Source organism: Pleurodeles waltl, chromosome 8, assembly GCF_031143425.1.
Source record: "Pleurodeles waltl isolate 20211129_DDA chromosome 8, aPleWal1.hap1.20221129, whole genome shotgun sequence".
Lineage (NCBI taxonomy): Eukaryota > Metazoa > Chordata > Amphibia > Caudata > Salamandridae > Pleurodeles > Pleurodeles waltl.
The window spans coordinates 520,347,384-520,367,876 of NC_090447.1; the positions used below are offsets into that span (position 1 = coordinate 520,347,384).

The window sequence follows — 20,493 nt, forward strand, 5'->3', positions numbered from 1 at the left end:
TGGGTACCACCACTTTTGGATCTCTTCGCAACTCAAGAGTATAGAAGAAGCTGAAGGTTTGCATCCAGGTACTCACACCATGGGTCACCAGGGTATATATTATCAATAAAATGGTCTGGGAAACTTGCATATGCTTTTCCTCTAAATCCCCAACAGCATTAGTGCTAGAGAATTGCAAGTAAACACCTATGGCTAATCCTAATAGCACCCCAATGAGTGAGACGAACCTGGTTCTTTCACCGTCTTTGGAAGTGACACAGGACAGGGTTATGAGACTACCAGATCATCAAGACTTGCTTACAGTGCAAAGGGACCAGTTGTATCACCTGGAACCAGCCTAGCAGCATTGCTTCTTAGAACCAGGAGTTTGGTCACCTGGGGCTACTTCCAAGCAAACCAGAAGGCTGAAAACAAAGAAGTGCTTAACTACAAAGTGAAACAGTTCATACACTGGTATAATAGGAAATAACATGGGAACACTGGACAGAAGTCACTACTATTTTCAAGTATCCCACTTACCTGCTAGCTGATTGACTTTCCTGAGCCTCAGTTAAGTTACACCTTTCAGCCATGGCTGCATACACAAAGGGCGGCCTATGGAGTTTTTTCAGCATCCTGATTTATCAAGGGATTCCTAGAGGGAACAAATAGGGTAATGCCACCAAAGTCGGCCTCACACCTATGTGGAGTCTAAAACGTGTCCTGACACAACTAATGAAATCTCACTTTTAGCGCATGCATAACACCAAACTCAAGTACTTAACACTCAAGATGGCTTCCTTAATTGCCATCACATGTTTACGGAGGGCTGTGGAACTGCAGTCACCCACAGCACAAGAAACTTTTCTGCAAATAAACAAAGAAAGAGGGGTAATGAGACCTAACCCACAGTTCTTCTCCCACAGCTAATTGTGTACTTTCTAGTTAATCAGGCTGTACAGTTACCTGTGTTTTTCCAACAAACAAAATTACAAGCAGAAAATGTCCTTCTTATATTGGATGTCAGAAGTGCAATTGTGTATGGATTACTTATAGGGAACATTGCCAATCTGGTAAAGAAACCAGTTATTCATTTCTTTTGCCCAGGGTTCTCCAGTCATCAAGGGGTATATAGAAAGCTGGATAGTCAAGACAATCCAGACATGATACAAGTCAGCATGATTGGTACACTGTCAAACAAAGGGAGTGACCCTCACTTCCATATCTAACATCCATAAATGGCATCTGCATGGTGGCCACTTGGCCTTTCATGCACATCTTCACAAAAAATTTCTGCATGGGCATCCACGCTATGAAGGAAATGCAGATGGGACAAAAAGTACTGAGACATCTATTTGCAAATATTTACTCATTTGAAATCAATCCAGCATTACAAAAATGGGATTGAATCTCTATACAGAAGTCAGCTTTGTCCTATATCAAGGGATAATTTTGAAATACTTCAACTTTTTTGATATATGTATATATTTTAGAAATACCTTTATTGATTTTCCAGAAACAACAAGAAAATGCAACATGCAAGCTTATATTACAATATAGCTGTACCAAGACGTAGGTGCGATGATGGGGGAAGGTTGCCTTTTTAAGTGGGTCGGCCAATTGGGCTTGGTCCAGTCCTCTAGTTGGATAGTAATAATACCCTAGTTGCGGATAAAAGTAGCTGTCCTGTGGAGTAGTGCTAGAGTTTGGGTTACAGAAGGGAAACCTCTAGTATGGTGAGTTTAAAGGTCTGGGATTTCTTCTTGTTTATTTTGAAACCTGAGGCCATTTCAAAGATGTCCAGAGCCTGGAACACTGCTGGAATAGATCATGTGGGATTAGTCAGTGTAAAAAGGAGGTCGTCCGCGAGTAGGCTTGTCTTGTGGGTGTTCCCCTCAAATGGGATCCCCAAGATTTCCGGAGTGTCCCTGATCCCGATGGCTAGGGGCTCCACGGCAAGGCTGAATACGAGAGGAGAAAGTGAACATCCATGCTTGGTGCCCCATTCCTTCTTAAAGGGGGGTGATCACTGGCCCCTGGGGTGGATGTATGCTGAGGAGAAGGAGCGGGCCACTATTATCCTGTTGCTCATCATGGGTCCTAGTTTTTTTGTAATAGGACTACCGTTTGGAAAGCCCAACTGACTCAGTCAAACACCTTCTCAGTGTCGAAGGAGAGAAGTAGGGATGGTATCTGATGTTTGTGCTCTTTTCCTACCTGAAAGGCCAGACATCTGATGTTGTCCATGCACTGGCAGTTAAGGATAAACCCCACTTGATAATGACCGATCAAGGTGGGTAACAGGGGTTCCAGGCAGTGAGCAAGGGCTTTGGTGTAGAGCTGATAGTCTGTGTTAAGCAGTGATATGGGTCAGTGTGTAGCGCATTTGGAGGGGTCTTTCCTGGTTTTCAGGATGAGAGTGAACATTTTGGGGGTTAGGCTTGTGGCCACGGAGAAGGAATTAAAGAGCAGAGTGAGGCGTTCCAGGAGGAGGGGCAGAAAGATTTTCTAGAATATGATGAGTAGGCCGTCAGACTCTGAGGTTTATTCTGTTGAGGGCACCCAGAAGGTTTCTTGTATCTCAGTGTGGGTGTTGAGGCGGTCCCTTGGGTGGGAGAGTGGGTAGACAGATGTCTGAATGTTCTGGGTAGTTTCCATTCCCTATCGTTAAGTCTTTATTATATTCCTGGAACCCCATTGGTTTATCTGGGTCTTTGACTGTCCATGTGCCATACCGCTTTTTGACACGGGCTATGTGTGCTTTTGCTTGTTGGGTGCGTAATTTGCATGCCACTTTGTCTCCCTTATCATAGAAGTGTTGCTTCAGATATAGAAGCAAGCATTCAGAACAGTTTGCCCTTTGTGATCTAAGTTGTCCGCGAAGTGTTGCAAGCTCACTACATGTTACCCTAGAGGGGTGCTGGTGTTCCTGGCATTCTAGCATCTTGATATCAGCAGTTAGGGTGGTCTCAAGTAGACTGGATGCTGAAGACCTGTCTGTTTCAAGTGTGATAAGAGTACCTCATGTAGATGCCATGAATGCCTCCCATAGTGTGTGAAGAGGGATGTCCGGAGTGTGGTGTTGGGGAAGTAGTCTGTGATGGCTATTGCCACTGCTTCCCTATGGACAGGGTCCCGCAAGCTCTGGGGTTTTAGGTGCCATTATGTCAGGGTTGGGGGGAGGCATTGACCACCTGACCAGGATAGTTCCACATGGGTGCAATCTTTATATGGAGATATTGCGCATCTCCACCAAGACCGTATGTTGCAGGAGCGAGTAGGACGCCAGAAGGTGGTTGAATTGAGAGTATGGTTTGTGCACATGGGAGTAATAAGAGTAATCCCTGATTCCCAAGTGGAGGGAGCACCATGTTGTGAAGAGAACAGGTCTAGATTGCTCACAGGGATACAGAGCAGCATGCTAGACGTAGATCTGTTGCCTATCTCTTGACCGTAACAAAGCACATTCTCAGATTTGGTCTGATGTTTGTGACCTACCAATGAAAACTCCTTTACAGTGATGGCGAATACGTTCATGTAACTCTGTAGTTACATGTACCTCGGCCTTTTTTTACCTTGGGATGGAAGTAAATTAGCAATGCAGCTTGTTAGTGCATTGTAGAAGAATTATGCAAAAGTGTTAATTTATTATTATTATTTTTTTTTTAAATCGCACATCAGGATTTATTGCATTTTGTTGATGCTATGTTGATTTTTGGTCCTGATGATGACTGTCCTGTACTATTCTTTATAGGGTCGAAACATTGAAGAATTTATTAGAAGACTGATTTTAATGATGATCTAATACACAATACTCTGACTCACAGTAGTGTGACTGAAAGTTGTATTCTTATCAGCCCTTAGTTTTGTATATATGCTTTGTATGTAGCTCCTGAGCACTTTAGTTCAACTCATTCACTTTCACTATGTCATTTTTGGTGCACCTTTATTGTAATGCCACGTGTTCTCTCAAAATGTTTCTCTAGCAAATAAATGAGATTCTACTCAATATAAAACAGATCAATTGATAATGTCTCCATGATTTGCCAAGGAGATTGAGGCTTACACTTCCCCTAGAGGACCAGTGTTTGACTTTATTACTGATTTGCCTAGTTCCCAGGGTTATAGGGCTTGCCCTTTTATTAAGCATGCAGTTTAGTCTAAGGAGTAGCGCTTCTGGGTGACCCCTTACTGCTTGGAGGTTGTCATAGGTAAACCCCATTATGTCATATCCCTCAACCCCCCTGGTTACTCCCCCAATCATAATTCTTTTTGCGATGGCTTCTGTTTTTCAGGTCTTCCTGCTTTGCTTGTAGGTCGATCTGTTGATCCTCCAGTGAGTGCATCTGTTACTAGAGCATCTCATGGTCATCTGATCTGGCGTCTGGGAGCACTCCACATCATCATCTCTGTAGCCCAGGTCCTTGACCTCTGTACGTAGGTCTTAGTGACAGGTTTTGAAGTCTATTTTTATGGAAATAATCTCTGAGCAGATCTCCTGAAGGAAGTTGCGCCAGTATTCCTGAGTGATGGGGTAGCGGCGGACGCCTCTTGGGTGACAAGAGTTTGGACTTCGTGTAGCAGCAGTATTGCAAAGGTTATATGGCTCCATAAGACGTTACTGAGCCCCATTTGTGGTTCCTTCCTTTTACCATGGTGCCAGTGCATGCAGGTGGAGCCTGAGCAGGATCGTGTGGCCCACGTTTCATGTCACCTGGATTGGCTTGACTGTATTCCCGGGTGGGCGGTGGTGCAGGGTAGTTGAGCCATTCAGATTGGGGGTCCACAGGAGTCTGCCTGTTGGTGGAGTCCCACTCTCCCAACCTGTCTCCGCCATATGAGCTGTGTGTTGAATGTTTACGTGGCTCACCAATATCACAGGAAAAGTGTCATGGACCAGATAGTGGCCCGCGCCACCTCGCAACCAGTCTGGTGTGAAGGCCTAGGTTACTGCTTGTGGCACAAGGATTTTCAGGTTTAACGGGGAGGAGGTAGCGTGCACTGCCCCCTGCTGGAGTGGCTCAACAAATAGCTCTGTCTTGTGTCCCCCAAGTAAGTGTGCATCTCCCAGGATCACTCTGTAGCGGGCCCTGCTCTCTTTAACTTTGAGGTGGCTGGTCCGGCAGTTGTCGGGCAGTCCACCGTTTTTCCCACTGAGGAGCTGCCCTGGCCCCTAGCTTGGCGTGCTGGTCCTTGGGGCCTCCCCAGGTCCACTTGAGGGAGTACGCCTGGGTGTGAAGCTGGGATCTAGGGCTGGGCGGCAGATCGCGGCGCATCTTGGCCCCTCATGACCCACTGATGGTTTGAGAAACAAGGTATCAGCCTCTTATGTCAGAGGAAGGATGCTTCCCAGAGCAGCTCCTATGTTGCTGTGGGTGCTGTCTGAGCTCCACTGTGGTTCCTCCAGCGAGAACCTGTAGCCAGGAGTTCCAAGGTGGCGTACAGCTTCTTGTGGTTGTGTAGGCCGCCTGAGCACATGCCAGCCAAAGGCTTGTATGACAGCCATATTGGGGGCATCCACAGTTGGGGGTGTTCTCTGAGACCTCTGGAACCCCTGCTGGTAGCGGAGTGCCAAATATGGGTGCAGCTGGTGGTGGATGGAGGCTGGCTTAGAGCGGAGTCATGTGAGACGCGTCTTACCTCATTCTCATCTAGGTCATGCCTCAGCTGAAATACCATTTGGGTAGATGTACCAAGTGAGTCATAAGGCGGTTCATGCCCTCATACATTTTCTAAACAGATGGAAAATCAAGTAAAAAAAATAACAAATGTGTTAATACATTTTTTTGTCTGATATATTTTTTTAATAATTTAAATACAAGAAACGAGTCTTCGTTGGACATAGTGATCCTCCTACCAGTACATCAGTTTCAGAACTACTGTTTACAGGACAGTTAGTTGAAAGGAATGCCATTTGTTAGTTGAAATAGTTCATGGAGGAAAATGGGTACATTCGATGATGACCAGTTAAGGTTTAACTAAAATAGTAGGCCACAATCCATGCTAGTATCTGAACTTGATGATATGGATACACTAGTGGGCTGAAGTCAGGCAGGTGCAATTCCTTCAGTATTGAGAATGACTTTACATGGATCTGTCGGCCAATACAGATGGTTGTATTTCCAAAAATAATACATTAAAACAGACACAGAGTGCAACCGATGTCTTTCCCAACCCTTTATTTTTAACATTTATATGAGGCCTCTGGTAGAACTAATAAGAAATTTGGCTTGATGTATTATTTGTACCCAGACGTTTGTGTTTTTTTATGGAGACCTGAAGATCACTGCTTCGTGGTTCAAACTTCACGAACACAATACCCCAATGGATGAATCATATCAATTTAATGTTGAGTCAGTCAAAAAAAAGGAGGTGTTGTTAGTTGCATTTGTGACTTAGTCCTACATGTTTTGGCCAGAATCAGTTCGCTACTGCCTAGTACAGTAGAACAGGGTACACATTCTTAATGTACTGACTCAAGATTAGCTGTGCAACCACAGATAAATGCAGCTAGAGCGCCTTATAATCTCTTTGCTTCACAGACTATTGCCTTATCTGGCCTTCCTCCTACAAGTGGGATTCATTAGTGCCTTTCTGGTGTCAAGGTTAAATAACTGCAATAGTACTTGCCTGGGACTTCAAATAACATGTCCAGAATGCAGCTGCTACTACACCGTATATAAAAAATTCCATCGCATCACTACTGCACTGTTTAATTGAAGGTAATTTCTTGAGTTTGGCCCTTTGCATTGCAGTTTTGCACAAATCATGATATGGAATCCGTATAGAGTTACTGAAAACAATACTTGCTCAGTATGGTTTTGAGAAACTTTCTTAGGTCTGGTTAAAAGCCTGATGGTAGTGCTCCATATAAGCAAGCAGAGATAAGGTGCCTACTTGACTGCACAGAAGTATTATGTTCTCATCTTGGAGTTCCAAAGGACAAAACTTTGTCGTCTTTTGGGGAATGTGTTTAAAATATCAAAATACCATACCTTTTGGTTTGGGCATTGTTATAGACTCTAGTAGGTGCCACAATGTGACTCCTTGGTCTTTTGAATATACTATTGCATTGCCCATGGCTTGGCTTTTGGACCGGTGCTTTAAACGCTGTTAAGAAGTTTTGGCTCTTATTTACTTTTCATCACATTTATTTTATTAGAGAAGGTGACAAACAAAACTCCTGATCTGGTGGAGAGTTCTAGCTGCAGATTCCTTATCTTTGATTTCTCCCCAGGTGTCAGACTGGATCCAGAAGATTTTTGCAAGTAGTACCCCTGCGTCCCATTAGGTGGCCTCGATCAGCTCCGCTTCCGTTGTCGGTGTCGCCCGTGCAGGAAATTACATTGCGGATCCCATATAGGTGCCACCCAGGTGCCCCAACGTCAGTTCATTTCTTTTTGCACCAGCCAGCGCTGATCCGAAGCAAGCTACTCAGTGAAATTTTGACTGGACTTTTTGTTGAGTATTTTTGAGAGATTATTTTCCTGATGAGTCAAGGATGTCTTCTAGGAAGACCGGATTCAAGCCCTGCAGATCCTGCCATCGGGAGATGTCCCTGTCAGATCTGTACCTCATGTGTCTTTGGTGTCTGGAGTGTGAGCACGACCTAAAGCCATGCTGCTAGTGTCAGGCCATGCATCCACAGGCTTTGAGGGAGCGGTCCCTAAAGCGGATGGTGGCCCGGCATGCGACTCCGCGCAAGTCGAGGTCTCGATCGAGAGGAAGTTAACAGGACCAGTTCCAGAGTCTGAAGTCATCCCACTTAAAGTCCTCTGGACGATCAGTTAAATCAAGGCATATGAAAAAATCCAAGAGGTCAAGGCTCTCTGTGACTTAGCTTAGTCCTTTGGCCGATGAGACGAGGGATCGTCAGTGCTATAGGCCACATTCAGAGGAATCTGTGCTTGTGCCGACCCTGTGCCTCTCTAAGTTTCTGGGAGCTGGAGTGACCCCTACCCAACTTCGAGAATTTTATGAGGCCACGTGCTTCATTTTTGGGCAGCCTGACCCCACTGGAGCACCTTCGGGGCCCTGCAGGGTTAGAGGATGACCGCTAGGGTTCGCTGCCAGCAGCTCTGGCCCCACGGCAAGGGGCTCCCAGAGATCCTGTCCTGGAATCAGGCCAGCACGCCGGTCTTAGCACCCCAACCTTCCATCCACGGTAATAGGCGTCCCAATCCCCATTGTAATTCCTGACTCCGACAAGGAGCCATATAGGCATCGTATGCCGCCGATTCCGGTGCCGGCAGAAGTATTGCCTCCTTGATGGGATCCTGAGCCCTATTCTTATAGGCTAGGCTTCTGGGATGAATTGGAGGGCTTACCAGACCCTTTAGAATACCAGCCACATGAAGAAATAGACTGGTGTGAAGACTTGGGGAGGCCAGCAGACTGGACACTTCTCCAGATACTGGCATACTTTCTTCTCCTCCCGTGGCTACGGAGGAGGGAGCTTCTTATGTTGTGGTGGTGAGGAGGACAGCTGAAGTCCTGGATTGTCAAAGAGCTGCAACCAGGAGCTTCCACCTCAGAATCCCTGCTCCTGTTCAGTGATGCCCTCACAGACATCAGGCTGGGTACCTGGAACAAACCTAGTAAAGGGGCTTCTGTGAATAGGACAATTTCCCCCACCATCGCCTTGCACCTGGGGACACAAGTTTCTTGATGCAACACCCCAGCCCTGAGAGCTTGGTGGTCCCATGGCGTGTCCCCTTCTGCTCCCTCAGATAGGGAATCCAAAAGGTTGAACTCACTTGGGAAGATGTTTTCTCCCACCAGCCTTGCAGTCTGTGAACACCGCATTGTCTTTTGGGCCATTATTCCTGCACTCTAAGTACGGTTCTGCAAGTGCTGCCCCAGGTCCTGGAGGAGGCCCGGGCTTCACTCTTTCAGGCTGTTGCCGATAGGAGAGATGCAGCAAAGTTCACAATTATTTGCAGACTTGACACTACCGACTCACTAGGCAGAGCGGTTTCTTTGACAGTGGCCCTGAGGTGCCTTCTTGACTGGCAACGCCTGTCTTTTCAGGGGATGTCCAGCCGTCTTTGATGGACATGCCCTTTGATTACACCTGTCACTTTGTTCACAAGGAAGACTCGGCACTCAAGTGCTTCAAGGATTCTTGCGCTATGGCCAGTTCCTTGGGCCTCGCTGTGGCCCCTCATCCCTCTGTCTGCCTCTCGCAGCTACGGAAGGGGTCTCCAACTGCGGGGCGTGGAACCCACTGACCTCATGGGTCAGGTGGACAGGGGGACGGTCAGTTCACTACCTGACTCCCAACAACCCCCCCCCCCCCTGCTGCGGCCTCCTAACACCCATCCAATCCTCCTGCCCCACAACACCATCAAGGACCAGTTGGTGGCAGGATTCGCCATCACCTGCCCCACTGGCAATCCATCACTTCAGACTATTGGGTTTGCAGGTAGCCGGGACGGGTTACTCCCTCCCCTTTGAGACTACCCCTCCATCCATGCCACCATCCTACGAGCGGATGACTGAGGCTCATTTGTCCCTTCTCCGTGAAGAACCTTTGGCTTTATTGGCCAAGGGAGCTCTAGAGTGGGTTCCAGTGCCAGAAATATACTACAGTTGCTATTCCTGCTACTTTCTTGTCTCCAAAAAAGAAAAGGGTATTCACCCTATGCTAGAGGTTTGATCCTTCAATCTCTTTCTCAGGAAGGAGAAGTTCAATATGTTCACGTTGGGTCAGGTCTTGTCTGCTCTGGATCCAGGAGGCTGGATGGTAAAGCTGGACTTGCAGGACACTTATTTTCCTATCCTTGTCCTGCCTGACCACATATGTTACTTGGGGTTCACAGTAGACCAAGAGCACTTTACGTTCACTGTGCTCTCCTTTGGTCTTTCCAGCTCCCCTCAGGTGTTCATCAAGGTGATGGTGGTGGTTGCAGCTCATCTGTGGAGACCAGGGGTTTCAGACTTTCCCTATCTCCAGGACTGACTGTTGAAGGCGACTTCGCCTCAGGCTGTTGTCTCCCACCTCAACACTACGGTGGACCTCCTGCATTTGCTGGGGTTCACTTTAAAGATTACAAAGTCACACCTGACTCCCTCTCAGACAATGCCTTTCATTGTAGCTGTCCTGGACATAGTACAGTGTCTGACTTAACCTTTGAAGTGGCGAGTCCAAGATAATCAAGTTGGGATACCAATGTTTCAGCCTGTACCCTGGATTTTGGTATGAATGACTCTGGGGCTGCTGGGCCTCATGGCCTCCTGCATCTTGCTGGTGACACATGCCAGATGGCTTATGCAGGCTCTGCAGTGGGACCTGAAGTTCTAGTTTGCGCAGCATCAGGGGACTCTCTTCAACAGGGTGGAAATCTTGGAGGAACAGCAAAAGATCTGCAGTGGTGGTTAACTAACCGCGATTGGGTCTGAGACAGAATTCTCTTCCTTTTTCTGAACCAGATCTGATAGTAGTGATAAATGTGTCACTCCTGGGATGAGGCGGCCATCTGGGAGAGGTGGAGATCAGAGGCATCTGGTCTACGGTAGAAAACAGGTCTCCACATCAACCTTTTGGAGCTCTGTGCGATCCAGCTGGCATTGAAAGCCTTTCTTCCCTCTATCCAGAGAAAGATGGTGCAGGAGATCAGACAATAACACCACCATGTGCTACTGCAACAAGCAGGGTTCGGTGAGGTCGTGGACCCTTTGTGAGGAGGCTCTGCGCATCTCGACATGACTATAACATCAGACCATATCCCTGGTGGTTCAGCATCTGGTGGGCTCTTTGAAATCCAGAGTGGGCTAACTCAGCTGAAAATGTCTAGCGGATCCAAAATGGGGTCTTGATCCGAAGCTGGCACAAGGTCTCCTTCAGTGGTGGGGAGAGCCTTGATTAGATCTGTTTGCCTCCACAGACAATGCACAGTGTCAGCAGTTTTCCACGTTGGAGTTTCCAAGGTGGCAATTGCTCGGAGACTCTTCATATTGAGTGGCGTTCAGGCCTCCTGTATGCCATTCCACCCATACCACTCCTGTCCTGAGTTCTCAAGAAGCTCAAGAACAGTCAGGCCCAAGTAATCCTGGTGGCCCCGGACTGGGTATGAAGTCTTGTTTCCTGAGCTGCTGAGCATGTACATTGATCCTCCGATCAGACTGCTCCTTTTGGATGATCTTCTGTCACCGCCGCAGGGTAGTGTTCTGCTTTCAAACCTGTCCACTGTCTGCCTTCTTGAGTGAAGATTGAGTGGCAGCAGTTAACAGCCATTGACCTTCCTCCCGAAATTTGTAACATGAGGAACAGAGAAGTCTGACACCCCCCGCCCCCATTCTGCCCCCCTCTCTCTGAGATCCTGTTGTTCGTTCTGTCCCTTGCTTAGCAGAGCTCTGCTCTGGGCACTCTTAAGGGATATTTGTCTGCTGTGTCTGCTTTTTTGCGGTTGCTTGATCACCCTTCTTCGTTAAACTCGCCTATTCTACATAGGTTTCTCAAAGAAATTACACACATTTTTCCTCCATCCCCATTCATTATACCCCAATGAAATCTGAACTTGGTTTGACTTTTTTTGATGTGCACTCCTTTCGAGCCTCTCCACAATTGTCCTCTCAGGCTTCTCACATTGAAAACAGCCTTCCTTGTGGCAATTAAATCTGCCCGCAGAGTAAGTGAGCTGCAGGCGTTGTCATCTAAGCTGCCCTACTTTTATATCTATCCTGACAAAGTAGTGCCATGCACTAGGGCAACTTTTCTGCCAAAAGTGGTCACTACCCCTGACGCCTCAACAGAGGTAGTAAGCGCTATATAAATACTATACTACTATTACAATGTAGGCCAATCCATTACCTTTAATACATTTAGGCACCCCCTCGTCCTTCTAAGGAAGAGAACAGTCTTCGCCTGGACCAAAAAAAGAGCATTAGCGTTCTACCTTGATCTAACAAAAGAGTTCCAAGTGGATGACCAAATCTTTGTAGGATATGTGAGTGCAAAGAAAGGTCTGGCCATGCAGAAGCAGACCATCTCTAAATGGGTTGTACACTGCTTTAGGATGTGCTGTGCACTGTCCAAAAAAACAAGCTCCAAAGGTTTGCATGCTCGTTCTACACGTCTTAAAGCTACAAGCACTGCGTTAGCCTGCAGTGTTCCAGTCCTGGACATCAGTCAGGCAGCAACGTGAGCATCTCTGCACATGTTTACTAAACACTACGGCTGGGAGAGTCAGATTCGTAGGTATGGGCACTATTTAACCTTGGTTTGCAGACCCACCTCCGGGGATCGTATTGATCGAGTATCTATTCAAAGGTTGGGAATCTGCAGCTAGAAGTCTGTATCAGATGGAGAAGTTACTTAACCTTCGGTAATGCCTTATCTGGTACAGACTATATCTAGCTGCTGATTCCTTGCTGACCCACCCATCCTCCACGCTCTGCAAGCTGATTTCTTGAGGCAGGGACTCCCTTTTCAGGGCCTTAGTTTTGACACACCAGTAATCAGTGTTCTTCATGGCTCTGCCTGGTCTGGCTTAAAAAGTTGTGAAAAGAAACTAGCGTTGGTATGCCAGGGTGGCACCTATATAGGAACCGCAACATAATTTCCAGCTCTGACAATGACGGGCGTGGAGCCGACTGACACCACCTATTGGTGCACAGGAGTACTGCTCATGAAAATCTTCCGGATCCAGTTTGATGCCTGGGGAGGATTCAAAGGTAAGGAATATGCAGCTAGATAAAGACTCTACCATATAAGGTGTTGCCGAAGGGAAGTATCTTGTCCTTTAGTTTAATTGGTTTTGGAAGATGTGATTTTATCTTATTGCGTGTTTCTAGATTTTCAACCAAATCAAATGTAATCTAGCTCACACTGGGTGGCAAGCATTTCTCAGCCATCCCCACATCTTTCTGATGGATGTAGTACAAAGTAATCTTTACTCGCCGTATTTTGTAGTCAAGCAACCAGTTCTTTGTAGTACTTGTCGCTTTTCAAGTCTTGATTAATATTTTTTAGAAGGGCACAGTGTTTGTGGTGGAGAAAAAATCTGATTTGTTAATGCAGTAACTGTTAAGTACCAAACACCTGCCAGATGCAGTGCCCCAGCTCTGGGAAAAAGAAAAAACACCAGCTCACCTAACAACAAGGAGCTTATTTCTGCTTTGTGGGTGGTTGGGCCTCTCATTGTCTGGTAAGCTGGTCTTATTTTCCCCATTCCACTCTGGTATATGGTCTACAAATTAGACTGTACTCAGAAGTGGTTACTTTCTGATTAATTCACCGCCTGCCAGATTCCTCAAAGCCTTTCTGTTCCCTCATCCACCTTTTGTGGTTATGGTTGTGTTGCTTAAGATAATCTTTGAACAACCTCAAATCTCTTAACTTGGTCTTTCCCAATTTGCTTTCTGGAGTTGGGACTCGTGAAACTGACTATATAGGCAGTGCTCATACCAAGCTGTAGCACAACCTCCCAGAGTGAATCTCATGCAGCTCCGCCCCTTGAGTTGTATTAGCGCCATCTAGTAACTGGACGACAAAACTGAAACATTTTCTGATTGTATGGACACAAGTGTTTTAAAAAAAAAAAAAAAAATTTTTTATCAAAGAGTAATATTGAGTATAATAGCTAAACCATGAAAATTCAGCAGCCAGTAAATTACTAACCCTGCTTCAAAATGTTGAAATATAAGAATATCCTTGAAAGAGAAGAGGGATTGTGTATTATACCTGAATATTTAGATTTGGGACAGGTACTCTTCTGCTGGTGTCATTGTGGCCAGCAGTGGTGTTTGGACATTAGCATGTGTTAAATGTTTGTAAACATTTTAACAATCTTTAACAGCTGTTCTGCAGTAAGATGACTTGGATTGGATATTTCAAAGCGAGTTAACAAGGTGTAAAACTTTGTAATAGCTGAATTCTTTTTCTAGCCTCTGCAAAAAATACTGCTGGAAGTATTCTACTTTATCTTCTAGTGTTGTACAAATAAAATCTCTTGAATCTGGTCCCAATGTTGACATTAACTTAATAGTTGTGGAAGTGAACTTAAACCTTCGTTTTTTTCCTTCACAGCCACATTTGATGGGGAGAAACACTCTTTCAATCTGCCATCAGTAAATAGTGCATCATTTGTTCTACGTCTCCTGGAAAAGCTTTGCCACAGGCTGCACTGTGACAATTTATTTAGTAGCCAGCCTTTTAGTCCTTACATGGCACTTGTTCATAGCCCCAGTGAATATGACAGAAACAAATCAGGTAAAGTCACTTTTGTTTTCTAATTGCTATGTGTATGCTTCTATAACAGTGTGATATTAGAATTTTCTGTTTTGGTTTTTAATAGTATTTTTCAGAAATTTTGTATGGGTCTCTATGGTTATTTGATAGCACATCATCATCCAGGAATGAGGTTTAGAACGTTGTTTCCATAAAATCTTTGGAGATGTGCCATCCAGAATAAAAAAGAAAAGAAAAACTAACACACATCTCCCCGCCTCCGAACAGAATGGATAGATGGACTGGATTTGCTTCTCTTAGTTCTATCTAGACATCTTGTTAGTGACTTAATTACCTTTTGTTTAGGTTTGTTACTTTACTTGTGTTTGCCGGTGTAAAGGAATCATCCTAAACACATGGTGTATACACTGCCTAACTTGTTTACACTCTTTCTACGTGTCCACAACAGTTTTTATTACTTCAAATTGCCATTGCTTCCTCCATGTTCAGACTCCTGCGATTGTAGTTGTCCAACAGTATTATATAACGGGATTAAATTTTTGTTAATACAATTTTCCTGTTTTCCCCTCTGATTCTCCAAACTGTGACAATGTAATAGTTTACAATTAGTTCACATTAATGTTAGGTATTACTTAAAGTGGAAACCTAAAGGGTACATATGAGCATTTTTCTGTGGTGTCTAGCAGTGGTCTAATACGCATTATCACAATTTCCCACAGGGACTTAATGGTATATATACAGTGTATGGAGTGCTGCAGCTAATGCACTTTATGATTGTTTTGTCCTGTGTTTTTTTCCATTTGGAGTCCTAGAAGAAGTTCTTCTTGTACATGCCTGACGCCTACAATTGTCGTTCCTTTGGTCTCTCTGAGGAGCAGGCAGAAATTTTTGAGCCGCAGTTATGGCTGCCCCCAGACCTCTTGTAAAGCCAAAGATTTGCAAGTAAAGAACCAAGAAGTACATTTGTCACCAGTCTGATCGTTACGTCAAGAATAAGAATAACTGGCGCAAACCAAGAAGTATTGATAACCGAGTGCACAGGAGGTTTAAGGGCCAGATCCCGATGGCCAGCATTGGTTACAGTGGTGATAAAGGACCAAGCATGTTACCTTCAGGATTCCAAAAGTACACAATGTGAAGGAGCTGGAAAAGTTAGTTGTAAGAAGCTGGCTTGGTGTGTGGTGGGTACCTGTGGTACTTACACCTTATACCAGGTATCCCCTCTTTAGTGAAGTGTAGGCAGTGTCTAGAAGCCAGGTTTTCTAAAGGTAACTGTGGACGAGCAGTCAAGGCTTATCTAGGAGACATGCAAAACTCATGCAATATCACTGTAGTCACACAGCACTGAAAGAAAACACTCAGTTGTACAAAAATAAAGGTACTTTATCTATCTATCACCACAAAATACAATACAGGTGACCCACCCTTAGGAGAGACAGGTGACCCACCCTTAGGAGGTAAGTAATACACTAAGTATATACACTAACAATCAGAAATAGTCATGGAAAAGGTTAGAAAACAGTGCAAACAGTAATAACCAATAGTAACCCTAATGGGAGCACAAACCATACACTACAAAAATGGAATACAAACAAGGTACCCCCATGTAGTCAAGTAAGATGTGTACAGCGGAGTTGGGAGTACTAGAAAACCACAGAGGTAAGTAACACAGTACCCCCCAGCGACCAGGATTTTCCCCAAACCACCCAAAAGGAGGAAAAGAAGAAAAAGAAGACTCCCAGAGAAGACTGCGAGAAAACCAGCTGTGGATTCCTGAAGAAAGAAGACCTGTGGAGAGGGGGGACCAAGTCCAAGAGTCACAGTGGAGTGCAGGAGGAGTAGGAGGTACTACCCACCCAGCTGTGGATGCAGGAGTTAGTCGGTGGTACTGAAAAACAGGTCAGCACTAAACAGGAGAAGAGTTCCAGATGGATGCAGAGGATGTCCCACGCTGAAAGGAATATTGGAGACGGGTGTCGGTGTAGGATTTCTACCAACCAGCCTTGGCAAAGACAAACTCTCGGTTAGTGGAAAAGAGGTGCTGCCGGGGACCAGCAAGGCCCAGGAGGACTCAACCCAGGAAGGGGACTCACAGGGGACCCTCAGTGTCGCAGGGAGTCCACAGGAGCAGAGGCAGCACCCACAGGACGGGGACACAGGAGTTGCAGAAGGAGCCCACGCAGCACTACAAAAGAGGATACCTCCCTGCAAGAGACCCACACAGGAGGCTGTGCTTTGCAGGATGGAGTGCTGGGGGCAGGAGCTACACGTCACCTGGAGGAGATGCAAACCAGTCTTGGCAGCTGCAAGGGACGCAGTGCACGGAGGTGCTGTCCTGCGTGGGATGGCAAAGGCTTTCCTCCACCAAAGTTGGACAGGTGGTCAGAGAGAACCAAAAGGACTACTCCGGTCCACCACCCGTGATGCAGGATCCATGCAGCTCAGCAGGGGTGGGGATCCACGCAGCTGGTTGCCGCTTGTGAGGTGCCTGTGGTTGCAGGGAAATGACTCCTTCACTCAAAGGGAGGTTCCTTCTTCTTCTTGTGCAGGCTGAAGAGTTGTAGTCTTCTGAGAATGCACAGTGAGGGAACTGCTGCAAAGCCTGCAGGAGCCCTGGAAACAATGTAACTGAAGAGTACTTTCTTCTTAGAAGCAACTTGTCAGGTCCTGCAGGTTCCAATCGCGGTCCAGAGCACAAGAAGTCAAAGCAGAAGAGTCCTGTTGTAATCTTGCAAACCAAATCTGAGGACCCACCCTAAAGAGAGACCCTAAATAGCCCTGAAAGGGGGATTGGTCACCTAACCAGGTAAGCACCTAAGAGGAGGGGGCTCTGACGTCACTTGCCTGGCCTGGCCACTCAGATGCTCCCAGAGTTCCCTGCCAACCTTGGAATCAAGATGACAGAACCGAGGGACCCTCTGGAGGAGCTCTGAGCACCACCTCTGGGGTGGTGATGGACAGGTGAGTGGTCACTCCCCTTTCCATTATCCAATTTCACGCCAGAGCAGGGACTGGAGGGGGGGTCCATAAATTGGTGTGGACTGGTTTATGCATCGAGGGCACCAAATGTGCCCTTCAAAGCTAACCAGTGGCATGGGGAGCCTACCCCTCCCAAGCCAGTCACACCTATTTCCAAAGGGGGAGGATGTTACCTCCCTCTCCCAAAGGAAATCCTTTGTTCTGCCTTCCTGGGGTTGATCAGATCAAGCAGCAGGAGGGCAGAAACCTGTCTGAGGGGTGGCAACAGCTGGGCTGCCCAGAAAACCTTGTAAGACTGGTGCTAGCAATGCTGGGGGTCCTCTAAGACGCCCCAGTGCATGGAATCATACTTCCAATACTTGCAACAGTATGGGAGTATGATTCAGACATGTTTGGTACCAAACATGCCCAGGTTCAGAGTTAACATTATGTAGCTGGACATAGGTAGTGACCTATGTCCAGTACACGTGTAAAATGGTGTTTCCGCACTCACAAAGTCCAGTAATGGCTCTGGAGTTTGTGGGGGCACCTCTGCTAGTGCACACAGGTAACTGCAACCTGCTCTCTGGGCTGGGAGGGCCTACCATAGGGGTGATTTACAGTGACCTGGTGTAGTGACCTGTAGTGGAAACAGGTGTATGCACTTGTTTCACTCAGGCTGCAATGGCAGGCCTGCAGAACCCTTTGCATGGGCTTCCTATGGGTGGCATAATAACTGTTGCAGCCCATAGGGATCCCCTGGAACCCCAATGCCCTGGATACCTAGGTACCATATATTAGGCACTTACATGGGGGGGGTGGCAGTATACCAATTGTGGGAAGAAAAGGTTAGTAGCAACCAAATTTAAAGGAGAGAACATACTCACTGGGGTCCTGGTTAGCAGGATCCCAGTGAGCACAGTCAAACACACTGACAACAGGCAGAAAATGGGGGTAACCATGCCATTGAAAGAGGGCACTTTCCTACATTAGTCATGCGAAACAAGTCCTTTTGTGCAGAGATTGCCCACAATGTTGCATTCTAAAACCACAAAACCATTGTAGAGAGGGCTGCACAGCTCATCATCAGACTCGCAAGACTCACAAATCCAAACACCAGATTGAGCAGTGAGGAGAACGAGTAGACTGCCCTTTCTTTGCAGCTATTATTTGCAAATAAAAACTGCAAAAACTCCCCCAAAAACAAAACAAATATGTCCTTCCTTTTATTCATCCATGAAGGAGAAGCTTTTTTGTGAGATCGCTACTCACCAGGGACTTCCTCAGTGGTCTGTATTTCCTAAAAGTGACAGTTTTCGGGTCCAATTTTGTCCCTAGGACATTTTCCTGTATGCAAAATATTCCAGTTCTCATTCAACATTGCCTTTATTTTCCGCCCATCAGATCTGTGTGTTGTGATAAAACTTACTCTCTTTCCTGGCACCTCCTGTTTTTTCCTCTCCCTTGTGTGGTGTCAACGGAAATTCCCTCATCATAGTAGTCCCCCTTTCAACATCTTTCTCAAGGACCTGCTCTGGGTTACCCCATCTTTTTATCTTCTGACCATCTCCCTCTCTTTTATGTAGGTTTCATCACCACCATAGTTTGTGTGTCTGAAGTAGATGTCCCTGAGCGGATACTCAGCTTCAGGTGTGGAGGATGGTGGCAGCTGTCTTTCAGTAAATTTATACCCACTCTCTTTTTGCAATACAAAGAGGTTTCCGGGGTGTGGGCAAGGTGTCAAGATGGTGGTCAAGCTTTCGTAGTGCTCCGGACCCCTCCGTCATCTGCCGCAGGCAGTGCCCATCCCAGCCCTTCTGAGTGGAGCGGACACTGGGAGGCCATCTGACGCCTCTGGAGCGTCTCAACCGCAGACCAGGTCGCACCTAAAATGATGGGCAGATGCCGCTGATGAGGCGCCCGGCCGAAGGCTGTACTGGAGCATCGGAGCCCCATTGAGGAAAGGAGGTGAGCTGCTTCCCTGCCCACCACTGCAAGTGATTACAGGCTTCCCAACTGGGAAAGCGACCCAGAGAGCGGCAGGCAGCGTGTGGAGGGCAGGGCCAGAGAGGCGGCAGAGACCAGGCCTGGAGAGAGGCGCCCGGGGCACACTGCAGTTCGCAGTGCAAGACAGCTGGGCCTGGAGCTCGCGCTGGTCCCAAAGAGAGGAGAGCAGCTGCTGGGACCCCCGTGCCTTTGAAGTGTTCCTGAAGCCCTGACGGAGAGGCGGGTGGCCTCCCCACCTGGCACTGACCTAATACAGAGGCCGTCTGGCAGAAAGGGCTGCCCGGACGACGAAGGGTGACCGGAGAGGCAGGGCAGGAGCGAGATGCATCTGGCTGGCCCGGGGAGGAGTGCCTGGGCCGTGCCGTGGATCCCCAAGTGAGGAGGCCGGGCTGGTTGTGCGTGCGAGGCCCAAGGAAAAAAAGGCAGCTGTCCCTGGGCCCGGGCCCCCAGCCCCTCTGAAGTGCTCCTGTGGCCGTGGCAGAAGGCAGTACTGGGGTATTGAGAGCCCCCAACGGTAGGACAGAAGTGCGCAGACAATCCCCGGCCATCAAGAAGGTGCAGGGGCCGCCTGCAAGGGCCGCCTGACAAGGACTGGGACTGGGCCGGGGGCAAGTGAGAGGTGAGGCGGCAGAGGGAGCGGTGGTGAGTGCACTCGCCGGGGCGGGAGCCGCTGCAAGTGCTGGGTTTGGTCTCCCTCTGAGGTGCCCGCTGGGCAGAGTGGGGACAGCGTGATGCTGCGACTGGAGAGACGGAGTGGCCATGCAGCGGCGGGACGGCCAAAGGCGAAAGAAGTGACTGTTCTATGTGAAAGTCCTGAACATAGCGATAACGGCCTGGCAGTCCCCCGGCCATTGCATGCAGGACTGTAGTGGGCTCAGGGATGCGGAATCCCTATCGCCAGACGCCCGGGACATCTTGTTTGGGGTCAAGGGCAACAAGTTTTCATGTTTATTTTGTCCTTGGGACAAGTAGGCCCACACCCTTTGGCTGCCAGTTTAGAGAGAGAGGGGAACTGTCTGCAGTTGAGGTAATGTGTGTCCAAAACTTAATGCTGTTCGAACTTGTATTTATGGTTCATTAATTGAAAGCCTTCATTATTAGGGTGAGCGCTGTAAATAAATGTTTTAAGGTCACACTGCACTACTGACAGTGGTTCCAATAATAAAAAAAAAAGTGTACACATGTTTGAAAGGTTTAACAATATGAGGCTAAGTATAATGCTCCCAGAATGCTCTCCAATTAGATGCAAATGTTTGCAGAAGCTTGTAAACAAGAGATAAGAGTCTTTGCTTTTAAAATAAAATATTCAGAAAAAATGCAAGTACTATGAAATTTTAGGTGCTATTTCTATAGAGTGT

At 47.0% G+C, this 20,493-nt stretch overlaps 1 protein-coding gene and 1 pseudogene across 5 annotated transcripts in view; both read left to right on the top strand.

Annotated features, from left to right (window-relative positions):
- The window catches only part of SCML2 (Scm polycomb group protein like 2), a 685,095-nt gene that overhangs the window by 447,335 nt on the left and 217,267 nt on the right, over window positions 1-20,493 (top strand). For all 5 annotated transcript variants that reach the window (XM_069204521.1, XM_069204522.1, XM_069204519.1 and 2 more), the window contains one exon: window positions 14,009-14,191. In XM_069204521.1, coding sequence (XP_069060622.1) covers window positions 14,009-14,191 — 183 coding nt within the window. The remainder of the gene's footprint in view (window positions 1-14,008; window positions 14,192-20,493) is intronic.
- Window positions 15,072-18,273, top strand: LOC138250096 (large ribosomal subunit protein eL32-like; annotated as a pseudogene).